The sequence below is a fragment of the Carassius gibelio genome, chromosome A12, assembly GCF_023724105.1.
Source record: "Carassius gibelio isolate Cgi1373 ecotype wild population from Czech Republic chromosome A12, carGib1.2-hapl.c, whole genome shotgun sequence".
Classification (NCBI taxonomy): domain Eukaryota; kingdom Metazoa; phylum Chordata; class Actinopteri; order Cypriniformes; family Cyprinidae; genus Carassius; species Carassius gibelio.
The window spans coordinates 24,013,781-24,027,804 of record NC_068382.1 but is presented as its reverse complement, the minus strand read 5'-3'; the positions used below and the strand labels follow the sequence as shown (position 1 = coordinate 24,027,804).

The following is a 14,024-nucleotide window of genomic DNA, read 5'->3' as shown; positions in this document are numbered from 1 at the left end:
AGAGCAGTGTTGATCTGAATTGCTCATATCTTAAGCGTTGCATGATTGTTAATGACAGAGCTCTTTGTTTTTGTGGCTGATAAAAAGGTCTTGAGATGAAGGAAGTCTCATGTGTCTCCTCGCTAAGTCCTCAAGAGCTGAATTAGTCATGAATGACCTGCCAGATCTTACACACACAGAGACACACACACACACACACACACACACACTTCTGGTTAATGAAGCAGCCTGAGGTCACACTGGACACGTATGAGGTCTTCTGTTCATCATCTCATTTCAGTGCTGACCGCTGGTGTCTTATGACTGATTCAAAGGATTAATTCACATCAAATTACATATCTCAGGATGTTTCAATTTAACGGTACACTATCATTCAAACGTTTGGAGTCCATATGATTGGAGTTTATTCAGCAAGTGCCCTAGCAATTATGCAGAAAACAATCTGAAACAAAGTGTTTTACAGTCTGATACCATATGAAAACATTTTTAATTGGCAATAACTTTCTATTCTCTAGTTATTTCACAGGGTCATGAGCTCAATTCTGATCAAATATACACCTTGAATGCAATTAAAGTCACTTTGGATAGAAGCATCTGCTAAATGCATTAACGTAAAACAAATAAATAAATACAATTAAAGAACCCAGAATCCAAAATAGCAGCTCGAGAACTGCATACAGCTACAAATGGATCTGAAACCAAGAGCCACTGAAGAACATTACGTTTTGAAGTGTGTTGGTTCATATAAGGTGATGTTTTAGCAAGGTTTTGTGTTGTGTCTCGTTTTCTCTTGAGAGGGCTCATCTTCACCTATCCATTACCTTCCTCTTTCTGCAATCTGTCTGTCCAAAGGTCATCTTATAAAACAGACAAAGACTCTCTTTTTACAGGCAGGTTTTGATGGGAGAAAGCATCAGACTGCTACACGTTATTAAAGAAAGGGCAGGCGTGTGGCCTGTCCACAGACACTGCACCTCAGGTAATCCACATCTCCATTTTAGCTACTGTTATTTAATGCACATTTTCTGTCTTTTGTCGTAAACCTCTTTTAATTTTTTCAGTTCCAGTCTGATCGACTCGCTCAGTCTTTTATTCATTGGCCAGAGGCTTCACTCTGCGTTTTCTTTGGATTGCATGAACCTCTGAACATACTTAAGATTTAAAACGACACAGAGCTCTAATGAAAGAGGCCTGTTCACACCACTGCAGATCCAACATTAAACTGTAAAACTATTAAAAAAATACTACAGTGTGCATAAAAATGAGCTATTCTGCCATTGCAACACTGCTGGGGAATGACAGAACGATAAAAACAACTGAAATCAGTAAAGTACAGTATACCTGCTGAGTGCTGACATGAATAGAAGTGCACAGAATGTTATGATGAGTATCTCATTATAGTTACTGATTTGAACACCCTCCAATAATAAATAAAAAAATCAGTGCACTATTATTTTTCTTAGTATCAGAACAACCCAGAACACCCTAGCAATGCCCCAGCCACCACTCAAAACACTCTTGTTTTATATGTGCAGCGCTGGCATATTTCCACTCACCCTGGCGATCTTGCAGACGTTCTGGCAGGCCAGACCACGGCCGGCCGTTCCCGCTGCTGGAGAGGATGCATGTGTTTGTGCTGGTGGAGGGGCTCTGGGTGGAGTCGAGTGTGTGTGTGGTGGTGTCAGCGGCAGGCCGAGTGTCAGCGGCAGCGGGTGAGAGAGGTGGAGCGGAGGACACGGGGGCAGCCGGCGGAGACCATGAGACGGGACCACAGAGTCTACCGTCTGGAGAGGAGACTGCGGCTACACGGAGACAAATAAAGATCATGTCTGACTGACAATGAATAGTTCCATTAACATTAAACATGCAAGATCCACAAATCAATAAATCAGAGGAACACTTAAAGACGAGAAATGCTGCTGATATTTGAAATCACCAAAAACAAACTCGCCCCCATCCAAAAGGATGACACACCTATTTGATAGCCACGCCCCCAAATTAATACTATGCAAAGTAGGCACCACTCGCATCACACATGGACACGCCCCTTACTGGTGATTGGCTACAAGTGTGTTTTAGTGCTCGCACAGTTTCTTAAAACCTGATTGACTTAGTTTGTAAAACACAAAACGAGGCAGTATGTTCAAACAGCTCTAAAACATAAAAGCGAATGATGCCATTATGTATATAGAACTTATTTTAGTTTTAGCTATGTTATGATTTCAGTTAAATGCCATCTATGGCAACATTTCTCATTTGTGTTTGTTTTTAAGTTTAGGTTTTTCCAACTAATATTTATATTTCAGATAGGACCAAAATGCACAAGTCATGTGGACTATTTTCTAGAGCGCATTTATTGAGTTCTATGTCATTCTGCGTCAGAAGAAAGTAAGTCATAAAAATTTGGATCAACATGCAGCTGAGTAAATGATGACTCATTTTTGGCTGAGCTATCCTTTTTAATGATACAAATAAGTCTCATATGAGCACACGCACACATCAGAGCTGCTTTGAGCTTTTGACCTGCAGCCAGATGTGACAAGAACAAAAGGAGACGTGAGACAGAAACCGTTTGTGTGTGTGTGTGTGTGTCTGTATAACCTCACCTTGTCTAACATCAAACAGACCTACATCCTCTATCCTATTACTGTCACACATTATGAATACCAGAAACTGCAGTCACTCTTAAAGGTACAGTTCACTTAAAAAAAAAAAAAACATTAATTTTAATTTTAAATTTAATTAATTAAATTTTCCAGTTTTTCTGAACCCATAAATGTAGCCTTGGTGAATGCAACAGACATTAAAACATTATTTTGAAGAATCTCTCTCTTACAGTCTCTCATAGCGCAGGCTATTTGGTGCACCACGGGGGTCGGTCGTGGTATTTTGCACATCCTCTAATCACAGATCTGAACTGCTTTCAGCCCTAAGATCACAAATGCATCCACAATCCATCTGGCTGACAGGCATACAACTGATTTCCTTCAATTTGTGAGAGCTCGTGTGGTCTGACAGCTAAAGAGCGGGTTTCAAGCGCTGAACGCTCACTTTGTCTTTGCTCTGCTTTTTACTAAACAGCCTCTGGAGCGTGAGATGGACAGCAGCTGTCACTCAAAACTGTAGTAAAGCAGTGAAGCGACACACATATGCATGCCAGTTTATGCAAAAGTATGAAATATGCATATGTTATGATGGGATTTGTAATATATATATACACGTGTGTGCATATATATAGGATATGTAAATAAGCACCTTATATAAGCTGGCACTTTGTAGTAAAGCTGAAGTCTGATGTTGAGGAGACGTTCTGTAGATGGAGTATGTTTGAGTCCCAGTGTGTGTGTGAGCAGATGAGAGAGTGTGTGCTGGACTGTTCAGTCTATTGGGTCCCACAGACCTGCAGCAAAGCACAAATACAGACACAATTTAGGATAACGCAATGATGATGTGCATTTTTAACAATAACCCATAACAAGAAACATTCACATAACTTTGTTCTCACAAGGTTCTCTCAAAGTTATGAACAAACATTCACTGTAACGTCTTCCAGTAACTTTATCTGGTCTTTAATAATGATCTCAAAACGCTGGAACAAAACATTTATTTTCTGAAAGCTTGTAGTTGGACATTGGTCTAGCATATTTTAAATGTTATTTCTTGGTCCAGAATTTTCAGGGAAAAATCAAAAGTAACATTCCCACAATTATTGCTAAATTCAATTCTTTTTCAGCCGGGATAGAGTTCACATGGTATCACAATCATATGAAAATTAATATTAACATTTACATGCATATATAAAAACACCTACTAATGTAAATGGAACCATAGTTAACCTTTTACTTTAGTAATTATATATTTTTTTGAAACTACCAGTTATCATTTGTTCTTATTTAGAAAGAATAATTATTTAAATATATTCTCCACTACCTTTGGCAAAGCCGCAAAAAAAACAAAAAACAAACAAACATAAGATGTATAAATATTAAATAATAAATATATTATTAATAAATATATTAGTGGTATATATTGTTAAGTATTATATTTAAAAAATGGAAAAATTATAAATTGATAAATATCTGATAAAAAAATTGGATAAATTGTATGCAGTTTTGATCTAATTTTTTCAGGGAATTTTTCTTTCCTGGAAAACTAGACAAAAACATGATAAATTTGCAGTATAATGAGAGTTATGGGGTTAAAAATGTTTAATTATCATCATGCTTAATCATAGTCTTGATGCCACAAAATAGTAATTGTCTTAAAATATGTTTAATTTTCTTAAACAACAACAACATCTTATTGTTTTTATCTTTAGATATTTGGGATGAAAAACAAAAGTTTTCTTGAGATTCAGCTCAATTTAATTGCTAAATGGAAATTAAAATTCTTCCGGTGTAACATTACCAAACAAAATCTTTTCCCAGACTGCATGGTTATAGAATCACAATCATTTGCAAATGAACCCATATATCAACATTTCGATGCATATTCAGAATTTAGAAATGTCCCTTGCCCTGATTAAAAATATTAACTATGGCAACACATGGAGGTTAGCCAATCACAACGCAACTCATTTACATACAGAATTCTCAATGAGACAGTAGCAAAAACAGTTTAAGTTTATTCTACGGGTCAGATATGGAGGAAAATGGTCATGAAACAACTAATTATGACTTTGTGTGATGCATATACTATACAGTGATTGTTTATTTCAGCGGTGCAGATTTAGTACCTCAGTTTTTCGATGGTGTTCTCCTTATTGGAGAGGAACAGACTGAGCAGAGTTTTCCTCTTAATGCACACAATTATCCCAACACACAGCAGACACAGAAACGCCACCAGGATGCCCACCGTCACACTGCTGCTGTCTGCATGTACACACACACACACACACACACATTTGTGAACAGAGTAGATATTGTTGAAGAGCAACAGAATAATCACGAATACATGTTAAATACCTGTTGGTCTCATCGGGCCGCTGTCCATACTGCCTCCAAACCCAGCTTTATCACAGAACGGAGGAGCCCAGAGCGACTCACAGTGACAGTTATTATTATTATTACAAACCTGCATGTGTGACACACACACACACACACACACACACACACACACACCACACACACACACACACACACACACCAGTGACATCAGCCCACGTCACAAGTTGCTGAATGAATTATTTTATCAGCAATAATAGCACATGCCTGTATATATATATATATATTATCTTTGTCAAATCAAATAACTAAATAAATAAGTCCAAGAAAGAAAAAAAAATAAGAGCTATAAAATATATTTAATACATATTATATATATATATATATATATATATATATATATATATATATATATATATATATATATATATATATATATATATATACACAAACACATACAATTATCTGGTATTTGTATGAATATAAATATAGATTTATATGCATTAATACTATACAATCAGTTCAAATCATTAGATACGGAATATAACAAATATTAAACATTTTAGATTTATTGTATATATAAAATAATAACTATATTATATAGTTATATAATAAAATACAATTCATTATTATTTTATTTTCATTAGTATTACCTCCCTAGTAAGCCCTCAGTTTAGAGGCGAAATGGAAATGAAGTACTTTTTCTCTTACAAATGCAAACATGACACAAAATACAGACAAGAAGTTATTCAGTATCCAACTTTGCCAGCAGCATGTATTTATGGCCTGTGTGTGTGTGTGTGTGTGTGTGTGTGTGTTGAGCAGTCGTCATGTCCTGCGTGCTGCAAGTCTGTAAATGCACCTGCTCAACATCTTCCAAAACACTCGAACACTTCCTCTTTCCTTCATTTGGCAGCATTTGTTTCTGATGAGCAGCAGATGTTGGACTCAGAGGAACATCTTGATCTAATCTGGAGATTCATGAGCTCATTCATGGACTTCCACTATCGGTTTCTCACTATCTGCACAAACCTGTAACCAATCGCACCTGTTCTTCAGCTAAAACACATTCTCCCTGTCAGGTATTCACACAGATCTCATCTGGACTCAGTTTTACTGTAATCTAAACATGCTTAAATCAAGATTTTAAAAAGCAGGAACTATTACAGACAATGTAAACAAGTAAAACCAGAAACCTTGTGGAAAAGAAGCTTTCCAACCAGGATCCATCATGAACTTTGACTCCTGCCAGCATGAATTAGTAAACCTTACGTTTCAGATCAGCCTGAATTGCATTTTGAATAATTTGTATTAAATATAATATAAGTCTTGCATTACAAAATGATTTGAAATCATTTTTAAGGTCCTCAGTGGATTTTAGTTGCCTTCAACTCAAGTCAGAATTACTATAATTATGTTCAACATCACAAAAACTATTTCTTGAAATCATATTGTGAATAAGCAAGACATTTCCTCATCTCTGTCTGAATATTTGCATTCAATATAAATTGACAACAACAAAAAGAAATTACTATCATTTTGTGTTTCTCACTTTTAAAAATCATATTCACATTATAGTCAAACATATAATTATGAGCTGGAAACTCAAATTTGGATTAATGCTCTGAATTTGATACATGTGAAAATAAAATGTCAGAGTGTATGAAAATAAGTCTGTTTAATGTAAATTGATCTTGTTTTAGAAGTGCTTTAAATGTGTTTAGACACATTTAGATGTGCTTTACTGGAAAAACAAGACAACACTATTTAATTAATTAGTGGAATAATGAGAATTCGAAGCCTAATAATTATCATAAAATATACATCGAGAAATAAAATTGAGAGGTTACGAACGTGAATCTTAGGATAACACATACAGGTCATATTTCATCCCAATATCTCAAGTAAAAAATATTATTATATAAATTTTCATAAAATTTTAGTTTTACACTAATACTAATAAGGATATATTATTATATAATTTTCTTTTTTTTTTATAATAATTAAAATAATTTTTTGGTTAACACTTTAGTAAAAGGACCAATTTTCACTATTAACTAGTTATTATTAGCATGACTATTATGAACATATTAGCTGTTTATTAATACTTAAAAAGCATTTATTCTACTGCATGAGCATATTCTACATCCCAAATCTTACCTAATACCAAAACTTAACAAATAACTTACTCAATATTAATATTAATAAGCAGCAAATTAGCAGTTTATTGAAGCAACAGTTGTAGTTAATGGTTTTTTAATAGTGAGAATTGGACCTTAAAATAAAGCATGACTCATTTTTCTTTATATTTTGGGATAAATGACTCGGACATGTTTTCCTGGTAAACTCTCAATTTAATTCATAAATGTAACATGATGCAGAAATTTAGGTAGGAAATTATTCCGTATCCAGTGTATCTAACGGGTTACAGTACTGTAAAATTAACATTATGATTTTCCATAGAGATGCTTTAAAACAATGTGTGTGCTATACATATGATCACGTAGTCATGCACTTTGCCATCATTATAAACAGAAATCACCTAAGCCCAGTTATGAGTGTAGCGTAGCGATGAATCATTTATGAGAAAGAGGACAAGAAGAGGAGCCGTCATGTAATTATGGTAATCCAGACATGAGCGTCACATTAGATTCAGATTCCTCATCTTAACACTTCTGCGCTGTTCTGGAGTTGACACTGTATGTATGTCTATGGAGATGAAACTGCTCAATTATGAGATCAGATTTGGTTCAGATGGATCTCTGAGCTGCTTAAAGTCGAGATGAAACGCTGTTCACCGAGCGTTCAGATGTATTATATGAGTGAAACTGTTCAGACAGATGTAAACTCACCCCATGTCCGCTGCACTTGGCCGAACAGTCGTGAACCCCGAGCACACTGATATTCTGACACTGTCTGTTTATACACATCTACACACACACAGAGAGAGAGAGAGAGACTTCATTTAGTTCTGTCAGTCAGAGATGATTGACAGCTCAACGCTCATCAAACACACTGACGTGATCCATCCAAATGTCCCCACAGCAGCAAACGGGTGGAGAAGTGTCTCATGCTGCGTTTCAGCTTTATTTATGACTTTGTTTTATTAATATTGTGATGTCAGGGTAATTTCCAATTATGTCAGGCTGTAACCAATGAGGCCATTCGTTCCTTAGTTAACATCCCTGATTTCATTCATGACTCAGTTCTGACTAAACATCGTTGAATTGTGCCTTTGCATAGCACCAGTGACTTCTATAGATTTTGATTTTGAAGTGAATTAAAAGACATAAGATCAGGCGATAAACATGGATTGCGGCAAAATGCCAACAGAGTGAACTCCATGAGGTTCATGACATGCTTGCGACATCCGAATAGTTGATGACTTCCATAGGGTTTTTGTTTCTTCCCTACAATGGAAGTCAATGGTGCCCATCAACTGTTTGGATACCAACATTCTTCAAAATATATTATTTTGTGTTCAACAGAAAAAAGAACCTCATACAGTTTTGGAACAAGTGGAGGGTGAATAAATGGAAGTGAACTTCTCCTTATTAATCCACACATATATGCTCTAGTTTCACTCGAAATACCCTAGAAACAACATAGCAATGCCATTTAACCCATTCTGCCATCCTGATGTTGGTGATCTGAACGAGCTTGTGTTAAATAAGCAATCTTCTCATTATTTACCATGTTTTCACCACATTTGGTGCCGGTGAGCACGAGGCCCGGATCCGGCATGTCGTCTCCCAGGTACACATGAGTCCCGCGGCAGAGGATACGCCCTCCTTCCTGGAGCGGGATGTTGGTTTCTATGGAGACAGCATTGGTGCCAATCACCGGCCGGTTGGCTCCGCCCTGACACTGCATCTTCCCACATTTAGCATCTCTGGAAAACAAGAGGAAGAAACCATTTAAAAAATATGACTTCTAATAAAAGTAAATATAATGATTGATAAAATAATAGTAAATTAGTAATTTATTTGAAATAAAAATATATTAACAAAATTTTCAATTAATATAAATATTTCGTTGAGGTAAAAATAATAATTATATAGTAAAAATAATAAAATAAATATAACAAGTTATATTTGCAAATGTATGTGTTTGTGTGTGTTTTACATTTGTATTTTATTTTTTTACATTTAGCCTTGTTTTCATTTTTTTATTGATTTGATATAATAATAATATAAAGATATTAAATATATTTTACAGATAAACAAATATTGTATATATATATATATAGACTTATTTTCCCTGCTGTCCAAACAGACCTGAGACCCATTTCTGGGTTGTGAACTTATCTAAAATTCTGAGCAACGTTTCCAGTCTAACAGATCCCATTTTATGAATCAGAATTTCCCAGACTGACACATCTGCAGTGTTTTCACAGCGCTGAAGTGTGTTTCCTCTGCCGAGGATCGTGGTAATGGGACATTAAAAACACAGAGAAATAATGAGGCATCCTCTCCACTAAAGACCAATTACTGCATTCAGAGGGCAGATTCTCACGCAGCTGCATCCAAAAAAAGAAAGAAAGGGACAGACAGACAGACAGAACGTGGCTCGAGTCCCTTTGGCCAAAATAAAGAGTCATTAGCGTCCGAAACCCTTTCTCTCTCCGTCTGTTCACCTCAGTCATTAAAGTAATTACTACATCGAGGATGTGATCCGTGAAGCACTTAATAAAGCAGCCAATCTGAGCTCAATTAAAACTAAATTTATGAGAGGTGTAACCTACAAATTACTGTCATTTTTTCAATAGGCTTCTGTTCTCTCTTTTTTTTTTTAAGAATTGGGTTGTTATTCATCTGTTTGTATGTGTGAGAGAGAGACAGTCAGTCAATAAAGAACAAAATGGGAAGAACCTAATGAGAGAAATTCATTTTAGATTTAATTTAAACCCTAAACTGTCATTTTAAGTGAAAAACACTTTCAGTAAATTAACATGTAAAGTCCTTGGAGGTTTTTAAAGGTACATTTGTTTTTCTGTCTTCCTGAAGTGCACCAACTAAAAGCAACATTCTTCCAAACATCTGTAAGATACAATAATTAATTTTGCAACAAATCAACAAACATCTGCTCAAATCAGGGTGCTATTTGTCAGCAAACCGAGTGTCCATCAGTCAATATTACGTGACTGATATTTGTCATTTTTGATATTTTCTCTTACCGTGCTTCACATTTGGCGAATGATCCCTTTGCGTCTTTTCCACAGTTTCCATATGGATCTCCCGCTGAGTTGACTCTTTCGAAACAGATTCCTGGAGCTGGCTTTGCACCTGTTAAACACAAACACAAAGTTTTCACGTACACAGACCGATGCAGTAGCTTTTCCTCCAGGCCTGCGGGTGGCGCTGTCCTCACCCTGTCCCCAAAGTGTGATGCACTGCTGCTCGTGTGTCTGGCAGATCCCGTTGTAACAGTGTCCATCCACACCTTGACAGTCGTGTCCGTCGTGCAGGTAGACATTAGCGGGACAGTGAGGATCGGCACCTGTGCAAAACTCCGGCAGGTCACAGGAGTTACTGGACTCACGGCACGGAGTCCCTGCAGGCTTCAGCTGCACAACAAACACATCATGAAATCTGGCAAATATATTAATGAGACAATATTTTAATATTAATAAGGCAATAACACAATGAAATCCTTTCAGTCAATACAAATTAACTGTTTACTTTTATCTTAATTTATTTATGTTCCTGGTTTTATTGTGAATGATTCCTCAGTCCATGTCCATGTTCTAAAGAATAAAAAAAATTGATTACTTTAGAATAATATGCACTTTTACTTACTAATTTTGGTTGCTTATTTAGGCATATAGTGTTTTAATAGCCAACTTCTGATAAGATTATTACTATTTATTTAAAAATAAACAAATAAAATTAAGCACAGTGAAAACAGCCATGATTTAAGAAAATGTTAACTTAAGTAAAATTTAAAAAAAAGTAACTATTTAATTTAATATTTTGTATACTATTTTACATTGTATTAAATAACATTATCTATTATATATTAAATTATTATAAAGTAATGCAACATTTAATAAATGTTCCTGAATAAATGCCATCCTTAAGTTCATAAATACATTTTGCTGCACATTTTTAATTTAAGTACATTAAATTAGCAAGGTATAAAAGAATCAACAAATAAAGTGAATTAGGCTGAAGGTCAAAAGTTACCTGACAGTCTTCACAACACTGTCCATGTGCACAAACGGCCTCCTGTTTCAGTGTGCATGTACTGGCATTACAGCAGGGATTCAGACACTCCTGCAGAGACAGAGATTTAACACTCATAACAGCAGAAATATTTATAGAGCAGCATATTAGAATGATTTCTGAAGATCACGTGACACTGAAGACTGGAGGAATGATGCTGAAAATTCAGCGGCGCATCACAGGAATAAATTATATTATACAATATATTCATATAGAACACACTTATTTTAAATAACAATAATATTTCATAATTTAACTGTTTTTACTGCATTTTTGATCAAATAAATGCAGCCATGGTGAGCAGAAAAGACATCCTAAAAAATATATATTTTTTCTAATTGAGATGTTACTCTATATTTGCTTAAGTGTACAAATCATGTCAATAATTTCCCAGATGTTTTTCTTTAACTGCTGGCTGGGTGGAATTTCATAAATTGTACATGAGCATTGTTGTCGGATGCAGAGACACAAACAATGTACGTTTTCAGCACTGCCAGCAACCTTTCAGCAAAGACATCACTGAACAGATTTAAACCCTCAGGAAACACCTGAAGCATTCAGACACTAACAAAAGCTTTTCTCTGCGGTCCTCGCAAAATCTCCTGGTCCAACGTGACAGATGCTTCTCATTCTTGCGCTTCTTCTCACAACGTGGTTTCAGAAAACACTCGGTTGTTTATTTCGCTCTTGTCACAGATTTGGAGGAGCGACTGCTAATGATGCACGACTCACTGGAGAGTGTGAAAATCACAGCACATATGCGGCGCTTAAGGGAATCATGTAAATGTCTGCATGAAATATGTTTGCAAAAAGCGAAACATACACACATGAGCTCCGACGTACCTCCACATCTCCGCAATCGCACTGCTCTCCCTCCTCGACATATCCGTTTCCACATTTCTGGCCTCCGTAGAGCACCTTCACCTCCGGCATGTTGAACAAACACATGCCCACACCTTTCTCCAAACTCGCAGCGAGATCCTTCTTACTGCATGTACTGAAGACTGTAGGGAAAGGGTACCTGAAATAAATCAGATATATTACCTCAGTAATGATTTTTAAGAAAACAGACTGTTCAGTTTTGTGACATTCAACATATGCACATATAAATGGACCAATCAGGCAGTGGAAGTCTTGCCAAGGAAATGACATCACCCTGTAATTGCTGACTGGCTTGAGGACCAATGAAATGAGTCCCAGAGGAAAGAACAGCAACAGATAAGATATATTTACAAGTCCTTCGTCTGTAAGAAATCACACTGACTGGATTCACCAGATTGTAAATTGGAGGGAGCGGGAAGTCAAGTGTGTGTGCAGGATGACACAATATATTACACATGGTTTCACTTGGACCGAATTATCCAACAAACCAAGACTCTAATAGACTGGTTTGTGTTCATTTGTAGTGTTTGCTTATGCAAATATCACTATTACAGCCTAGCAACTAAACAGCAATGCACACACAAAAACAATTAGGGAACACTTTAACAATTGTCACGCAACATCCTAACACAATTCCCTAGAAACCACCAACAGCACAAAAAAAAAAAAAACCCTCCAAAACATGCGCAAGCAGACAAGTATAAAAAACAAAATAAAAACCCTTAGAACACCATAGCAACCTCCAAACCAACATTCTAAAAACCACTCAGTACAGCTATAGCTACCACTCTTAATGTCCTCGCAATGGTATATCAACATGTTAAAAAACACTCAGAACCATAGCCATAGCAAACACAAAGAAACACACCAGTAACCACCAGTGTTGCCAACTTAGCAATTTTGTTTCTAAATTTAGCAACTTTTCAGACTACCATAGCAACTTTTTCTTCCAAAAACACCTGGCAGCACATTTAGCAATTTCAACAATTTATTTGGCAACTTTTAGCAACTTTTGATAAGTGACTCAGACAATAAAAAGGCACACTTTTTGTATCCAAATTACACAAAAAGAGGAAGCCAAAGATGCCTAGCAATACACATCATGTGACTTGAGTTAGCTGCTGTATGCAGGTGTCCAATTTAATAATAATAATTAATAATTGTTAATTTACACTTTGTTAGTACCTTAATAATGTGATTGTTGATCAGTTGATCTGTAACCCCAAAACACAATCAATAATTTAAAATGCAGGTATAAAACCAATACAGAAAATTATTTCATACAGCAACATACATAACATGTTAAAAATAAACTAGAACACCAAAGCAACTCCCTTGCAACCACCCACGTGTTAAAAACATGCAATCGTATAACATTACCCTGTAATTAATAGCAACATGGTAAAAGTATTTTAAATGAATTAGCAACTTTCCTAGTAACACTCACAACATATTAAACACCTACATAACATAGTTAACACCCACTATGCTAAGGAACATACAATCATGACCAAAAATATGGACACCTTTGGTAAATATGATCAAAAAAGTCTGTGAAGATGTATCTGCATTGTTAATACTTTTGATCTTTTATTTAAAAAAAAATCATCATGAAATAAATGTTTTTCTCTAATACACATTGGCCACAATTAACAGCACCCTTTTATTCAATACTTTTTGAAACCTCCATTTGACATTTTAACAGCTCAAAATATTCTGCTATAATGTCTGATGAGGTTAGAGAACACCTGACAAGAGTCCATTCCTGCATCCAGAATCACTCCAGACCCATTAGATTCACAGCTCAATGCTGGTTCTTCTTCTCTTCAGTTCACTCCTCTTATTCTCTGTAGGGTTCAGGTCAGAGGACTGCAATGGCTTTAGCAGAGGCTTGGTTTTGAGCTCAGTGACCCATTTCGGTGTTTTTGAGGTTTGTGTTTGGATTATTGTACAGTTGGAAAAATCCCAACATGGC

At 35.9% G+C, this 14,024-nt stretch overlaps 1 protein-coding gene across 1 annotated transcript in view; it reads right to left on the bottom strand.

Annotated features, from left to right (window-relative positions):
• The window catches only part of LOC128025510 (disintegrin and metalloproteinase domain-containing protein 12), an 80,767-nt gene that overhangs the window by 2,528 nt on the left and 64,215 nt on the right, over positions 1-14,024 (bottom strand). The window contains exons 12-21 of the mRNA XM_052611939.1: positions 12,011-12,188; positions 11,129-11,218; positions 10,314-10,509; positions 10,120-10,228; positions 8,637-8,835; positions 7,796-7,873; positions 4,965-5,073; positions 4,736-4,871; positions 3,256-3,400; positions 1,557-1,802 (exon numbers count right to left, since the gene is read on the bottom strand). Of these exons, the coding sequence (XP_052467899.1) occupies positions 1,557-1,802; positions 3,256-3,400; positions 4,736-4,871; positions 4,965-5,073; positions 7,796-7,873; positions 8,637-8,835; positions 10,120-10,228; positions 10,314-10,509; positions 11,129-11,218; positions 12,011-12,188 (1,486 nt within the window). The remainder of the gene's footprint in view (positions 1-1,556; positions 1,803-3,255; positions 3,401-4,735; positions 4,872-4,964; positions 5,074-7,795; positions 7,874-8,636; positions 8,836-10,119; positions 10,229-10,313; positions 10,510-11,128; positions 11,219-12,010; positions 12,189-14,024) is intronic.